The 17,687-nt window shown below is 40.2% G+C and overlaps 1 protein-coding gene across 1 annotated transcript in view; it reads right to left on the bottom strand.

The window, feature by feature from the left end:
- The window catches only part of SPHKAP (SPHK1 interactor, AKAP domain containing), a 129,171-nt gene that overhangs the window by 27,779 nt on the left and 83,705 nt on the right, over nt 1–17,687 (bottom strand). Inside the window, exons 4-7 of the mRNA XM_022567882.3 lie at nt 13,342–13,401; nt 11,239–11,373; nt 6,969–7,224; nt 1,263–5,031 (exon numbers count right to left, since the gene is read on the bottom strand). Of these exons, the coding sequence (XP_022423590.2) occupies nt 1,263–5,031; nt 6,969–7,224; nt 11,239–11,373; nt 13,342–13,401 (4,220 nt within the window). The remainder of the gene's footprint in view (nt 1–1,262; nt 5,032–6,968; nt 7,225–11,238; nt 11,374–13,341; nt 13,402–17,687) is intronic.

Raw genomic sequence — 17,687 nt, 5'->3', positions numbered from 1 at the left:
GAATTCTGTTTCAAATAACAAAAAAGTAAGAATGTGATTTTTATTTCATCATGTTGAGATTTTAAGAAGTTTTTAGTAAGAATTATGAAAATGTCCCTCAGAGAATAGCCTAAAAATATCTTCAGGACATGACACCTCCCCACTTCCAAACAATCAATAGTGCCTGTATCATTTCCCTCCCTCTTGTGTATAAGAGGGTAGGAAGTCTTTCACAGGGAACTGAGTTCCATGTTTAGCTATTTTGACGTGTCAAATCCCCTGATAACAACTCTGAGCTTAGAAAATGTGATCTAAATATAACTAATTTCCCCTTTTGCAAATCCTGAGAATTCTGTAGTTTTAATAAAATTCTTACACTGTTCATAACAGGTTTCTCTTGGGAAAAAGATCTCCTGGAATAAAGGCAACCATATACCTTAACCCCAAACAACAACAACGATAAAGTAAACATTTATTGAGTGTTTATAATGGCCTAGGCACTGAGGTAAGGCCTTGTGTACATTTCTTTATTTAAACCTTAAGAATCTTCTTATGATGTAATTATTACTATTATTCCCCCCCAACAGGTGAGTAAACTGAGGCAGAGATCAGCAAAATTGCTTAGGGTGATGGGTTCAAGGGTATTTAGTGGAGATCATGTTTCATAACAATTCTTTACATTGCTCCACAAAGAAAAATATATTCAATACTTAGTCCTTATGTTTAGGAAAAAGATTCAGCTCTCAAATTTCTAAGACTGATGATGTTGTTTTGCACTTATGCTACCATGGTATCCCATGCATCTAAAGGGCCAGCACTGTGAGACATGGTGTCCTTGCAAAGACCTTTAGAATAAGACAAAAAAGAAAAACTTGAGAGACCCTGGAGAAAAATGATACCAAAATATTTAATGTCAGATTCCAATATTAAAATTTATTTACATTTAACTGTTTTCAAAGGACAAGTTGATGTAATTTTCTTATTTTGCTTGAAAACTGCCATGAATTAATTTCAGAAGGTAGCATTCTATGGGAGATTAATTGTAATGGGGAGAATGATATCTCATTTCTTCTGTTATACACATAAATCAAATTTGTTTTAGAGATTATTTAAAAAACCTTCCATCTTTCTATTATAAGTGCATAGTAACCCAGGGATGTCAATTACTATCTCAGAAATTCAGTTCTTGTGTCAGTAAGCCCCTAAGATTTAGAATAAATACTAATTAAGATGCAAACTCCAGTCCCATGCACCCTATCTCGTCTAAGAGGTCATTGACTCACCTAGGGTTTTGGCAGGAATTCACAGTAGTGTCTCCACCCCTCGCCACGTGTGGGACCTTTTCTTCTTTCAAACACTCTTCTGCTTCCTCTAGGGGGCTGCGTTTGGAAAGGACGTGTTCAGGTTCTCCAACACATTCTTCTCTCTGATCTATTTCAATCTGAATTAAAGGCACTTCCCTTGAGCAAAGTGATCGCCTGGTGTGGCTTAGAAGGACAGCATCCTGGCACGAGGAAGTTTCCTTTCTAGAATCTAAACTGTTGTGATTTGCAAGAGGCGCAGCTTTGCTTGGAGACGACATTGGGGGATGTTTGCTTTCAGTAATGGAGTTTTTCCTCGGGTAATGAACAGGCTCCTGAACAAGCAGAGCTGGCCCACTCTGCACTCTACTCGAAGCCCATCTGCTTGCACACTTCTCCACCTGCAAGGAAGAGCCACCGGAAGCAGGCTCGGCATCAGCTGCCCGGGCGTCATCCACTATAATTCTGTTCTTCCGCATGAGGGCTTCGATTGAGTTTGCCCACGTCTCGTGAATTAACATGTCTGTGATCTGGTCGGCCCCACCTCTCCGATACAAGCAAGAGTCAGATTTGCAGAGACCCGATGAGGAAGCGCTACTGACCTGCTGTATGCTGAGGAAATCTTGCTGGCTGTTTTGAGCAAAGCCATCTAAGGAATTGGCTTTGATGGGCACGTTCACCGTCAGCCTGGCGCCCAGGGATCTGCTGTTGGGCATGGATGACTGTCTGTAACACACCGGGGATCGCAGAGAAGGCGACAGCAAGCCAGTCGTCCAGTCCTGGCTGCTTCGTCCGGAGGAGGCGCCGTCTTTGTTCTCTCGTTCAATGTCCCTCAACATGTATCTATAGAACTCCTCGGTGATGCTCTCGGTGCTGGACTGCTTTGAGGGACAGCTTGGCCTCACACTGAGGTGGTCATTTTTCCGGCAGGCCTGTTGCATAGCTGAGTTCAGAATACTGCTGGCATTCTTGCCTGCGTAGTAATCCAGCAGTAACTCAAACCCTCTTCCTTCATTTTCCATCTGGTTCACCATGAACCTGGAAAACTCATCGGTGATGCTCTCACAGCTCGACTGCTTAGAGACGGAGCTGGCCCTGCTAACTGGCTGGCTTAGGGTACTCATTAAACCCAGGCTATTCACATACGCCCCGGCGTTAGAGTCCTCCTCTGGAATGCTCTCACAGCTGGAGGCCTTCAGCCGGTTCCACCTGTCTCCACTGAGTAACCGACTCCGAGGATAGCTCTGGGCTTGCCAGACACCATCCACCATACAGAACTCTGTGAGGTTCACGATCTTGGCTGCCACTTCGTCTGCAAAAGTGTTTACAGAATCTGGGACGTCCTCAAGGTTCATCGACTCGTCCACAACCCTGTTCATCAGCTTCTCTTTAAGTTCCGGGAACTCATCTGTTTTCCTCTTGATCTCGCTGAGTCGTGGTGGCTTGTGTTTCCTCACAGTGGCCCCGCCGGCCTGGCTCTCTTTCTTCCTCTTCAAGGATCGGCAGGATACGTTGGGGGTAACCAGAAACTCATTCCCTCTTTTCCATGCACAGAACCAGGGTTGTTTTCCATTGGAGTTGTCAAGGCAAATCGCTGCTATTTCAGTTGCCATGGAAACAATGGTCTCTGCTAATTCTTCTGCAAAGTCTGCAATGCAGTATATGTCTGGGTGTTTTGCCGGTAGCAGGGATTGAGCAGGAAGCAGCAAATCGTTCCCTAGCAAAGACAGGTTACCTTGAACTTCATTGTTTAGAGGTGAGGCACAATTGTACTTTTCTGGAGCATTTGGATTGATGCTGTCCTCAACGTCCTGGGAACTGATGTACTTGCCGACGGTCGGTGTCATTTCTCCCTCTGAAGGGGCTCTGCATTCATTCTCATTGTGACTGGATTGTTGATGAGGGTTTTTTGTATCCTCTTCCACCATTCCCTTCAGATATGTCTCCTTGGGGGGTGTTTTAACAGACTCTCTGGGAATACAGGACAATTCAGGTTGCAGTGTGGGGTTCTGGAAGAGGACTGGCTTCTCTGGGCTCTTGCTATTTTGCCCGGGATGCATATCATCTACAAGATCATTGATAACAAGACTGGTGCTCTGCAGGTTGCTAAGTGGATGGCTGCTGGAGTAGTCAGTGGCTTTTGTCCATGCTCGACAAGTGGCCTGATCAGTTGGCTGAGAGTCTAGTTCGGTTTCTCTCCCTCTGATGGTCTCCTTAGAAACGATGGTAGGACATTCACCAAGCTGTACAAGGTGGCTCATCTTCTTGAAAGTGAAGCATATCACATTGAAGAGCAACTGATTTGTACTTTCCATTAAGGTGTCCAGGGTTTCAGATGAGTGCCTGCCATCGCTGGGGTCGATTATTTTATTTTTCTGGTGAACTTCATCAATGGAATGCTTCAGGATAACATTAGACAGGGTCTGTGCCAGTTCATTCCCAAGGACATTTTCTGAGCACAAGGTCTGAGGCTTTGAAACAGTTTCTGTGATTCTCCTATTCATTGAGTCCATGAGGTCTCCAATGCTGCTGTAGGCATTAGGTCTTGTTAAGACCAGAGTGGCCTCCTTGAGCAATGCCTCTGCGATGGCTTCATTCCCCAGCTCCATGCTCTTCCCGGTCACTGAACCACAAAGTGGGGGCGCTGCTGCAGAAACCTCAGCGGCAGACAAGAAGCCACTTGAAGCCACAGGGCACTTCACCTCTCCTGCTTCACCCAGGCCACAGACAGCAACAGCACTTGCCACCTGAGTCATGCCACACAGAGCAGATGGAAAGGAATATTTGCTGATGGAGTGTTCCTTGAATACTCGAGATGACTGAGTTTGCACCGGTTCATTTCCTCCCAGTGGATGGTTTGAAACCAGGGATTCTTGCTCCGTTTTGAATCTTTCTGTGGCCTGTGGACTGGAGATGGTTCCAATCACAGTGGCTGCACAAGCTAAGGCTACTTCTAGAGCACTCTGAGGGTGTTTGCTGGAGTTCTCTCCAGAGAGGATGCCTGAGGTTTCAAGTGAGACTTGTGTCTTGGGCCGTGAGGAGATACCTGGCTCAGGGCCAGCAACGCTGCCTTCTGAACTCTGAACGATGACAATTTTGGGGAGTTCATTCCATGACCGAGGGACCACAGTATCTTCTGTGGAGCAACCACTGGGGAGCAGTGCACTTCCTAGAGAAACACTGACTGCAGAGTCCTGGGGTAGCGTAGGCTGAGACTGAGATAATCGAATAAATGCGTCTTGCAGCACAGATTCTGCTAAATTCGTAGCATACTCGCCGGTTGTGGCTTCTCCATCTTTTATGGGAAGAATAGAGTTTGTGCCGTCTTCATGGTCTCCTGGGTCTAAACTGCTGTCATGCTCAGAGAAAGTACCACATGCAGAAGGTCCATCTCTCTTAACCATCCTTGAGAAATAAGCATTGCCTGGAATACATAGTGCCTGTGATTCTCCCTCTTGACCTTTAAAATTTTCTGAATAATAATCATTTGTGGTTGGCTTATCATTCCCCACAACTTCACCTTTCCACTCTGATGGCTTGGTTGAGGGATCTAGACTCTGCAAACTTGTATCTTCTGCCACTTTTCCCAGAGATCCTTCTGTTTTAGTCAATGGTGTATGATATTTGCTAACATATTTATCTTCCAAAGCGTAAAGTAACTTTTCCTTTTTGTAATTCCATTCCTCCCGAGTGGCTTCCTTTGGCTTTTTATTTTCCAAAGCATTGTCTGAGACATTTATATTTTCATAACCTAGTGAAGAGAAAATGAGGGCCACTATTACTTTTTATTTATTTTCTTTTTTAAGACTTCATTTTTTAAAGAGCAGTTTTAGGTTAAAATTGAGACAATATAGAGAGATTTCTCATATATCCCCTGCCTCCACACGTGTGTAGATTTCTCTCTTATGAGCTCCTCCCGCAAGAGTGGTACATTTGTTACAATTGAAAAACCCATAATAACACATCAGAATCACCCAGGGTCCACAGTTACCTTAGGGTTCATTCTTGCTGCTGTACATTCTATGGGTTTAGACATGTATAATGGCATATATCCATCATTACGGCGTTGTACTGGTTTCACTGGCCAAAAAATCCTCTGTGCTCCACCGATTCATCCCTTTGACTACCATGTGCACCCTTGCCAAACTCCTGGCAACCACTGATCTTTTTTTACTGTATCCATGGTTTTGCTTTTTCTAGAATACAGGCTTTTCAGATTGGCTTATTTCATTTACTAATATGCATTTAATTTTCCTTCCTATCTTTTCACGAATAGCTTGTTTCTTTTAAGTGCTGTATAATATACCTGCGATTACATTTTAGATAGCAGGATTCCATGAGTCTAAAATAACATTTAATTCCTAAAGATGCTTTACAGAATCAGGTATCTTTATTTTTTTTTAAATAGCATTTTGAATGTTTCTTTAAGAAAAATGAATCCGAAAAGTCTTTTGAGTTTCATTGCGGACTGCCACTCAACGAAGTGGCCTTCAATGCGGGGTACAAATGCAAGTGCTAGCTAGAGTGTGGGAGGGCATTTGGGAGCTGAGGGCTGGTCACCATGTTTCACGGAGAAAGTAACACAGACAATTGTGTCTTGAAGCTTCCCAGTGGGTACAGGAGGAGAAGGGAGGACGTTCAGGTCACCTAAATCATGGCCTTGTTGAAAGAGTTATTCTGAAGTTGGCACAGGATTTGCCCCAAGGACAGTGGCAACAGCATATGGGGTATCCCTTCCTCTGTGGGGAAGAGTAACCCATTGTTCACTGAGCTACAGACGTAGACGTAGAGAACGGACCTGTGGACACGGAGGGGAAGGGGAGGGTAGGACGAATTGAGAGATTAGGATTGACATATTACACTACCCTGTGTAAAATAGCTAGTGGGAACCTGCTATGAAGCACAGGGAGCTCAGCTCGGTGCTCTGTGACCACCTAGATGAGTGGGATGGGGGGCTGGGAGGGAGGTCCAAAAGGGAGGGTACACGTGTATACATGTAGCTGATTCATTTCATTGTACGGCAGAAACTAACACAACACTGTAAAGCAATTATACTCCAATTAAAAAAAAAGAATGAATAAATGAAAGCTAAGCACTTTCCTGGGTTATTTCCTTCTGTACTGACAACAATAATAGTTAAATATAATAAATATGTATGGTTAAATGATATATATATAACAAACATATGGTTAAATATAATAGTGCTAAGAGCACTGCTATACTCCCAAATTGTGGACAAGGAAACTGGGGCTCAAAAAGACTGGATAACTGGCCCGAGGTTTCACAGCCTCAAAGAGGCAGTGCTAGGATTCAGGTCAATCTAACTCAGTTTCAACTAATACATGGCTTTAATGGAAAATTTAGGGACGTTAACTTTCCTCCAAGTGATAGTCTCCATCTCTTGGCAGGCAGGAGGATTTTGTTTTAAAACACATAGATTTCCTTCAGCATCCCTAAGGCATCTTTAGGGAGAATGGGGCCATCTAACCATTAAATCTGTTAAAGTGCCTCCGTCAGCATCCCCACTAGTGTTTTCTTACTCTCTCTCCCTCTTTAAACTCCTTAAGTGAAGGTTGTGATGTGTCAGCCAAACTGATGTGGCCTGAAATTTTTCTGAAATGTAACCCAGACATTTTTATAGGGTGACTAATTTCAGGATGCACATTCGTTTTATTGGAAAGTTCTCACCGTTCCTATATTCTTCCACATCGCTTTCCTCCTCCAAGTGCTCGGATGCGGTAAGAAAGTCTTCTTCAATTGAAGACAAGGAACAGTTTGTGTCATCCTCCACTTTTAAGATGTTTGTTTCCAGGTGGAGCTGCCGCTCCTGCACCAGTTCCAGACCAATCAAAAATTTGTTGATTTCAAAGATGATGCAATTGGTACTGTTTGGTCTGTTCCGTCTTGCACACTGGACCAAGCAGATATCTGACGACCAAGGACACTAAAAGCAGAGAGAGAAAAAGGCATTTGTTAAAAGAGAAAATATAAAACCATTCCCTCTGACCTTTCTTCTTCTATCAATCTCTCCTGTTAGAAGGAATGGGGACCTTTAAAATATTTGGAATATTTTCTGGGCTTTTATTGATGAACTGCTTGAAAAAAATTCAAGTGGTGCTTGGGGAACACAGGGTACCCAGGAGAAAGTTTGACTTAGTGGAAAATAGACTAATTATATCACATATTTTTGTTCTCTCCTGTCAAAGCAAAAATTGCCCTGGGCCACATTTACCAGGCACTGAAGACCTTACTCAAAGTTATTAAAATAGGAGAGAGAGGCCAGAACAGAGCTGGACCACAACTCCACTGAAACAAAAGGCAATTGGGTTTTTAAGAGCTAGCATAGGAGGATTGACATCCATCTGCGTTTGGTAAGGAAAAGTAAACTTTCTTGTATCTTCATGGCTGGAGGTAGTCTTGCAAATTGGAGCATAGTGCCCGCGGAAGTCAGGCTCCCACCCTTCCACAGAGACGGGGACACTAGCTTCGCTGATGGTTACATTTCAAAGAGATGGGTCCTAGGTCCTTCAGAAAGACATTCTTGGGTTGTAAAACTGGCAAAAGGCTTTTAAAACAATTTACATCTCAATGGGGCAGAGAAACAATTTATAACGATGTTTTCTAAAGTAAATGTTCTGAGAAAAGGGAGGTTTAGGGCCTGGAGTCAGGAGGAAGGCTGTCTAAAGTTTAACCTTGGTGATATTCAATACAACCTCTGCCAGTATTTCAGACGGATAAGGAGTATTTTCTCAATTACAGTTAAACTTTATAATTTGTATTGTTCATTTGAAGAAGTAGCCAAAATGAGATTTAAAGAAATCCCCTGGAAGTGAACGAATTCTGTCTAAAGGATGGGCATATGGGGACAGCAGTGAAGGAGGTCAAATCATTGGCTGGTGTCCCACCGAGACCTGTTAATTCTGTTCAGTTCCAGGGTTACAGACCATCTCCCTATTCTCTGCTACACATTTTCACTCTTCATAGTGTTATTCATTAGAATAGCAGTAAAAAAAAGTTTTGATTGCCCACGCACAGATTACTAGTAAATCACAGACATGTCTTGTGCATTACAAAAATGAAAACATTCTTGTAAGAGGAACAATATGCTTATTTATAGTAATTTTTAAGAGAAAATTATTTGAATGGAAACAACAGATAGTGGACAAAGGGAAGCGAAATAAACTTATCTCAAATGGAATTCAAAATGTTTGGAAATATTTTATGTCCTAAACGGGATTATTTAAAACATGCTGACTGTGGTTGGAGTTACTTAGGTCTCATCCTAGTTAACCTGACATTTTAGAATCCTTGAGTCTGAATGTATGTGTGTGGGTGAGTGGTGAGGATGTGTATATGCAGAGGAACACATACACATAGACATTTATGCTGTATTTCTGGAGTTTATCTTTTTCTGACATAAATATCATTTATCAATCTCTTTGATTGCATATTATAATTAGAGTAATTCTAGGACAGTTGATTATAAAATGAAAAATTCAGTAGTTCTCTAAGGGTCCAGGGATCCCTAGGGGGCTCAGAAATAGGATTTATCTCTGTGCTTATGTGATTAGGTCTGTTCTCAAGGAAGGTGGTCCATAATCTTGCTTTTCAAAGTGTGGGTTGTGTACTAGCAGCCTCATCATCACGTGGGAGCTTGTTACAAATGTATAATCTCAGACTCCACCCCAGACCTACTAAATCAGAATCTGCATTTTCAAGGAATCTTTTGGTGATTCTAACATGCATTAACATTTGAGAAGTATTGGTCTATATCTTTTATGAAATTCACGAAGGATCTGTGCTCCCCTAAATGGTGAGGACCCACTGCTATAGAGTAATGAGAGCTGGCTTGATTAATTTTCTTTCCACTGAATTCAGACATAATATACTAAAGTGAAATTTGATAGATAGATACTTTCTGAGTGCCTATTATATGCAAGGTATGCTGGGAGGTACAAACATGAATCAAATAATTACTCTAGGGGTTGGAGCATAACATACTCCCAGTAGATCAGACATGAATAAAAATAAAGTTGAACCGTAAGAAGTTGTCAGATTTGCAGGTCAAGATTATTGCATATTGTCATTTCCTATCATTTAGCCTAAATATAAATAACAAAGTGAAATGGGGTAGGAATCAAAAGAAATGTTAAGAAAGCAATATGAGCAGTTAAATAATACTTCAAGACAGGCTTAGGGAAAGGAGGTTGTTATTAAACATTCAATGTTACACCGCTGTGGTACCCTTAGGAAGAAAATGTATTTTCTTTACAATCTTCTTGAAAGTAAATAACCATCCTGAGAGTCTTAGGTAAATGATGGCAAACAATGGAGCCTGTAAAATAATGGGGGATATTATTATATAATTTTTATGATAGTCTACTAGGTGTCTGCATACCTTATGACCTTTAATGCAAACAATTTTCTATGAGGTGTCTGTTGCTACTGCTCTGTTACAGATGAGAAATCAGAAGCACAGAAAGGCTGACGGATCCTTTCAAAGTCACAGAAATATAACGTGGAAGAGCCAGCAATGCAATCCAGGTCTGCTGGACTCCAATTCCTGTGTTCTTTCCAACTCTCCTCATGGAGAGTTTAATTAGAAATCGTTACTGACAGGCCTGGTGCCGAAACCACTCTTAAAACTAAGCTTTGAAAATTGCTTTTGGTTATCGTGGTTTTGCCTAGTACAAAGAGAGGATACTTAGAGCTGTTTATTCTCTTTTCCAACAATTCATTTTCTCACGAAGGAAATGTGTCATTAGATTGACGAGGAAGAATTTTGTTCTAGGCTTGATGAGCAAATTGTAACAGGCTGTGTGTAGATTTTCATTAAGTATCTGGAGTACGGCAAGAAATAGTGGGTGGACCTCTGAATTTTTTGATATTTTGAAGGATTAAAGAATAAAAGAAGATTTAAAAACGTTCCAGCAAAACTAAAACACAAGGAAGAGAAATTTGTTAGAAGAAAACACATGCTCATTATTTTAAACTGGAGCTATCACTATCAACATATCTTATTTGAGAAAATTTGCGATCTTTTACACAGTATGTCTTTAGAAATCTTTTATGTGTTTTTCTGTAAATTGGTTAAACAATTTAAAATTTTAAAGTTTTCTTCAGTGTTATAATGATATATCTAATAATAATGAACATTAGTAGATTGAATGATAATAATAGTATTTTAAATTCTACTTTATTTTCAGTAATCTTCTTTTATTCTGGGAACTTCATTTTTGGGCCTAGGAAACTCCATTTCCATCTTTGGGGCTGCTATCCTTTTTTTTTTTTTTTTTGCGGTACGCTGGCGTCTCACTGTTGTGGCCTCTCCCGTTGCGGAGCACAGGCTCCGGACGTGCAGGCTCAGCGGCCATGGCTCACGGGCCCAGCCGCTCCGCGGCATGTGGGATCCTCCCGGACCAGGGGCACGAACCCGCATCCCCTGCATCGGCAGGCGGACTCTCAACCACTGCACCACCAGGGAAGCCCTATCCTATATTTATTAGCTTGGCTGGTTTGATATATCCTAAGAAATAAATAGTATCCGGAAAGAAGAAATTGTGCGATTCTAGGACCACAAGGTATGAATTAGAATTTGGCTATTGTTCCTGAAACAGATGACAATTCTGTTTTTGATTATCCGGTAGATTTGTAGAAAACCAAGCTAACCAACCAATGCCTAGTGTGTCTGCTTTAGTTTAAGTGCAACTCAGCACCATAAACTTGAGAAGATAACACATGTCAGGAGTTGATGTAAGGGAAACTGTCAAGCTATGAGGGGCAATATTTAAGAGAAATACAAGTAAAGCCTATTCTTGAATACAAGGACATTTTTGATTCTTATGCTATGGGAGTCTATGTATAGCATCTATTTGGGCCTTGTACTGATTTGTGTCAAGAGCTGACCACAGATAACTTATTACTAGTGAATAGGTTATCAAGAGCTTATATTTCTTACCTGCGAAACTTCAAAATCTGCCTGGAGATTTCCAGATGTTAACCCACTTAGGAGGACAATTTCATTTTCTTTTGGCTTTTGGACGTTCATGGAGCTTATAAGTTTTGGAAGATCTGGTGAGACATTGACCAATTTCTGTAGAACAAGAATCTTTATTAGCTTAGATGTTTTATTTTCACTTCCAAAATACTACCCCAAAATTATTTTACTTGCAAAAATAATATACTCAGTAACAATTCATAATATAGATTACTTAATCTATTAAGATTATTACTAGAAGAGATTGTATAAAATTGAAGCATAAGGTTTAGATGGGAATAGAAAATTTCCTAAACATAAAGATTTAAACATTTTTACTTCTAAGTTTTCCGAAGTAAACACTTAATGATTATTGTGACACCACAGTTATACATGATAGTTTGGGAACTTTTTCCTTTAAATCCTTGAATAAGAAACCCGTTAACTAATAATGATGTGTTCTAATAAAGTCAACAATAATATTAATAATAAAATAATTACTAACATTGATTTTTCTGTATGTATTGATTACAAGGCACCGTTAAGGACTGTACATATGTTACATTACTGTCTTCAATCACTGCAACACCCCTATGTGGATTGTACCACTATTACTTTCCTTTCACTCATAAGTAGCCTCAGATCCAGAGAAGATGAGATGAGTTCCTTGAACACCTTCATGTAGCTTATTCAGTTTATGTATACCCTTAGGCATAGCAGAAGGTGGTCTCAAATCACACCTAAGTTCGTTAAATACAATGTTCTTTTTTTTTCTTTTTGCTTTAGTCTTTTATTGTGGTAGACATATATACTTAATTTTCTTTTACATATCAAACAAAAGAATATCAAAACCTGAGAACACAAGCAGGGAATACTAAGAGATTCATACACAGCACAGATTAATTAGAAATACACATCTACATATGCATTTTATAGATTCTAAAAATGTGATTTCCATAATATTACCAAATTTCCATTTCACATATATTTAAAAATTAATATCTGTAATCTATTTGCATATTTAAATACTGTAATAGCTGTCCCAAAGATCACTGCTGAAACAGTTTTGTTTTCATGAAGATCACATTAATCAGAGAAATGAGTAGGAAAAAATGCTGTTCAGTTATAATGCGTCTTTTCTATGTCATAAAGTTTGATGGAAACACAGTTCCTAAGATGTCAATTGCTTTGGTCCTTCCTGCTCTCTCTTTGATGTACCCTGCACCATAATTCCATCAAATGAAATTATATGTACAATTTCTTTTGAAGATCTCTCCAGTACTACACTGATGAGTGGTATTTTGGAGCTCAGTGGAAGTCAAATAATAAATAATCTGTATGGGCAATTGAGCTGGAGAACTTCAGGTGCAGCATCGTCAAGAAGAGAACATTGCGGGAGTAACTGAGTAACTGCAGGTCTACCATAGTGTGATAATCAGGTGGCAAATGGTGTGCTTTTATTCATTATTCACACCAAATAGTGAAATCAAACCACCTTCAGCTTTGGGAATGAATCCTTCCCACTGTAACCACAGGCTCTAGTTCCGAAGGATTGAGTGGGCCTTCAAGTTGTCGCATGTTGTCAAGGATTTACATCAGGATCTTAAAACCTCGGATGAGCTTGGAACATTTAGCTGCTGCAGAGTGCAAAAAGTTTGAGTCCTAGATGAGTGTAGGGCTAGGAAACTGAGGTTAGATATAAAACATTTGATGAAAGCAGCAGGAAGGACAAAGCAGAGGGAAGAGCTAGCTGGTATCAAGCGGGTTTTGCAAAAACCTTGGAAAAGTCATCACAGACAGAGTGTTTGAGAGTGGAGAAGGGGACAGTAGAAAAGTCACTCCTAGGCACTGGCAGGCAGGAGAAAGCATCTGTCTACTGGGGAAAGCAAGTTTCACAAATATAAGGAGGGCAAGCTGTGTAGGAAAGTGGCAGGAAAGGGGTCAGGGAGATGGGCTGTGATGAAACCGCCTAATTAAAGAGTCTCCTACAAAGTGAGCATCATTTAAGTGGAGTCATGTTAGTTCTCTCATCAGTAGAGCCAGTCCTTGAAGTGAGTTCCCAGAGAGCCCAGTTCCCAGTGCTACCTGCTGCAGGTGCTCTGTACTGCATGCATCCTTGTTCACATCCAGGTTCACAAAGCAGACCTGGGAAAGAGGGCAAATATTGTCAATTAAGTGAAAAACATGACAGTCATTTTTTTTTTTAAAGATGTTGGGGGTAGGAGTTTATTAATTAATTATTTTTGCTGTGCTGCATCTTCGTTTCTGTGCGAGAGCTCTCTCTAGTTGTGGCAAGCGGAGGCCACTCTTCATCGCGGTGTGCGGGCCTCTCACTATGGCGGCCTCTCTTGTTGCGGAGCACAGGCTCCAGACGCGCAGGCTCAGTAGTTGTGGCTCACGAGCCTAGTTGCTCCGCAGCATGTGGGATCCTCCCAGACCAGAGCTCGAACCCGTGTCCCCTGCATTAGCAGGCAGATTCTCAACCACTGCGCCACCAGGGAAGCCCCATGACAGTCATTTTTGAAGAAAGCAGGAATTAGTTTGGGGCAAATGATTAGAGAGTCGTACATATCTTGTGTAGTTGATCTGGCCTAGAAACAGCCATCTTACCTTTGGGCGTCTGCACCCAATTCCTACTCATAGTTCCAGCTGATCCCACCAAATGCCCTCCGTCTTTCATGGCCCGACAAACAAAACAAAGCCCCTTTGTATGGAACCAGTGTAACAGTCCCAAGAAAATCTTCAGGTTTATAAAGTGTTGTCAAATCTCATGAAATAGGAAAAAGATTTGTAATACTCTCAACCTCTGTTTATAATTGCAACAAACACTTCTTGCTGTTTCCCTCTTTCCTCTTATTTCCTGCTCCCTTTCTCCACCACTTTTCATATCATGTACGATCAATGGATTTCTCTGTCTCATCGTTTTAGTTAATTTTAATGTATTTCATCTTGTTGTAGAGTTTACCTCTTCTGTAGCTATCTTAAATAAGTGTTTGAATAAGTAAGAGTACGAAAACAACACCTACAAGATTAAATAATAATTCAGAGCAACAGTAAAAGAATTGTACAATTTAAACACATCACATAGATTGAACAAACCACCATGGGCGTTCAGATGGGAACGGTGAGAAGAAAATTTTAAGAAAATTTGCAAAGAGACGAGATACGTTATTGAGAGATGAATAGGATTTTGGTGGGTAAGGAAAGAGGCTGACGTCCCTGGGAGGTCAGATAGTATGAGTAATATTTGGAGGTAGGAAAGAGCAATGCCCTGTAAAGAAGCAGGGAGAGAGTCTGGTTGCAGCAAAGTCCTGGAGAAAGAAAAGTGTTAGAAATAAGGTCTTGGAAGGTTCATGTTATGTGAGGTCATGCAAATGAAGTTTTACAATATTTTACTAAAAATCATTCAAAGGTTTTTATTCCTAACGTGTCGATTTGATCATACAAAACTGGATGAGAACATTAATTATCTGGGTATTTAGTCAGACGTTTGGACTTAAGTAGATGCCTGCAAGCATATGGGGGTTTCTGATTTCAGTTAGTCGTTTGAGGTCATGGTTTCTTAGAGTCCATTCTTTTTCTTTTTGAGGGAAAAAGAACTATAATTGAAAGATTTTGGGAAAGGCCTTAAAAACTAAAATGGTTATATACTGCTGAAGTGTAAAGATCTCTACTGTCCTTATCCCAAGTATTGGGAGATTTCTTCAAGTTTCCTGGGCTCAAAATATCATTGCAGTGCATCCTACAGTATTTCTTCTTAAGAATAACTCGATGGGCATTTGGGACAAGGAAGGGCATGAAATGCCACCCTCAGTCTCATTCAGAGGTTCTCTTCTTTTGGGTTAATAAGATGGGTAAACAGGGAAGATTCAGGCCTGAGTCCTTTTGCAGACAATGCAAATGGAAGCATAAATAGTAGGTGATGCTTGGAAGGGGTTCATGATCTAGAGGAGTCTGAGAATATTCATATAATGATAGTTACTTTGCCCTTGGAAAATTGGTTCAATATCCATTAGTACTCAGGGACTTTTCTTCACATGCAGCTGGGATGACAGTTATTGAATTGATTAGACAATTTTCCATTCACCTTAAAGAAAGTTGCATTACCTGGCCCCTGGGCATCACAAAGCTCTATTATCTTATTTCCCAGTGGGAGAGGGCAAAGCAGAGAGACCAAAGAAAAGCATCTATAATAACCATTTATCTGCCCTCCAATATTGTCTTTAGTTTCTGAAGATGAACAATTTTTTCATTAATTTTCTGCTACAATGTGAAACTCTACCTATATTCGGAGGAAACCGTCCATACTTGCTAGCTGGGCCAAGACCAAAACAAAGCAAGACATAAACCAACCACTTGCTTATATTTAGTCTGTATATATTTCTGCAGCTCGGTGGTAGGGGAGGTTTTTAGGGCCTGATGTACATCCAATTTTAGGAGACCTTCTTTTAGAAAAAGAATGATGAAATTCAAAATTCTAAATTAGATGTGAAAGTGAATATTTATTTATTTAGAAGGAGAAATCACAAAAGAATCTCAAATTTAAAAAGACTGACAATAGAAAGCCCAGAGATAAACCCACACACATATGGTCACCTTATCTTTGATAAAGGAGGCAAGAATATACAATGGAGAAAAGATAGCCTCTTCAGTAAGTGGTGCTGGGAAAACTGGACAGTTACATGTAAAAGAATGAAATTAGCACACTCCCTAACATCATACACAAAAATAAACTCAAAATGGATTAAAGACCTAAATGTAAGGTCAGACACTATCAAACTCTTAGAGGAAAACACAGGCAGAACACTCTATGACATAAACCACAGCAAGATCCTTTTTGATCCACCTCCTAGAGAAATGGAAATAAAAACAAAAATAAACAAATGGGACCTAATGAAACTTAAAAGTTTTGCGCAGCAAAGGAAACCATAAACAAGACCAAAAGACAAACCTCAAAATGGGAGAAAATATTTGCCAATGAAGCAACTGACAAAGGCTTAATCTCCAAAATTTACAAGCAGCTCATGCAGCTCAATAACAAAAAAACAAACAACCCAATCCAAAAATGGGCAGAAGACCTAAATAGACATTTCTCCAAAGAAGATATACAGATTGCCAACAAACACATGAAAGAATGCTCAACGTCATTAATCATTAGAGAAATGCAAATCAAAACTACAATGAGATATCATCTCACACCAGTCAGAATGGCCATCATCAAAAAATCTACAAACAATAAATGCTGGAGAGGGTGTGGAGAAAAGGGAACCCTCATACACTGTTGGTGGGAATGTAAATCGATACAGCCACTGTGGAGAACAGTTTGGAGGTTCCTTAAAAAACTAAAAATAGAACTACCATATGACCCAGCAATCCCACTAACTGGGCATATACCCTGAGAAAACCATAATTCAAAAAGAGTCATGTACCAAAATGTTCATTGCAGCTCTATTTACAATAGCCAGGACATGGAAGCAACCTAAGTGTCCATCGACAGATGAATGGATAAAGAAGATGCGGCACATATATACAATGGAATATTACTCAGCCATAAAACGGAACGAAATTGAGTTATTTGTAGTGAGGTGGATGGACCTAGAGTCTGTCAAAAAGATTGAAGTAAGTCAGAAGGAGAAAAACAAATACCATATGCTAACACATATATATGGAATGTAAAAAAAAAAAAAAAAGTCACGAAGAACCTAGGGGCAAGACGGGAATAAACACGCAGACCTACTAGAAAATGGACTTGAGGACGCAGGGAGGGGGAAGGGTAAGCTGGGATGAAGTGAGAGAGTGGCATGGACGTATATACACTACCAGATGTAAAACAGCTAGTGGGAAGCAGTCGCATAGCACAGGGAGATCAGCTCGGTGCTTTGTGACCAGCTAGAGGGGTAGGATCGGGAGGGTGGGAGGGAGACGCAAGAGGGAAGAGATATGCGGATATATGTATATGTATAACAGATTCACTTCAGTATAAAGCAGAAACTAACACACCATTGTAAAGCAATTATACTCCAATAAAAACGTTAAAAAAACTGTAAAGCAACTATACTCCAATAAAAATTTAATTAAAAAATAAAAATAAAAAAAGACTGACAAATACCACAAACATGAGAGCTTTCAGAAAAATGATATTTTAATTAGTAAACTGCCCAGTGCACCTCCATGATCCTTTTTCTCTACATTTTTGGCCCCATACTCTGATCATCTCTTCATATAAAAGCAGTTTTACGACATCATTTTCTCTAAAGAGAATCAAAAGATAATTCAGTCTTTAATACTGTTGATTTAAGTTTTTTCAGCTTCGCAAACTTTTATGGATAATATCTTATACATTTTCCAGGTGTTGTCAAATTTAGTGAGAAACCACTACATAATTTCTTTCCTATATGGCTTGTTATATATTCATTCATTTTAATACCATT

This window comes from Delphinapterus leucas, chromosome 8, assembly GCF_059928025.1.
Source record: "Delphinapterus leucas isolate spDelLeu-1000000601 "Yukka" chromosome 8, BTC_Dleu_Yukka2, whole genome shotgun sequence".
NCBI lineage: Eukaryota > Metazoa > Chordata > Mammalia > Artiodactyla > Monodontidae > Delphinapterus > Delphinapterus leucas.
This window is presented reverse-complemented; position numbering and strand designations above follow the sequence as displayed.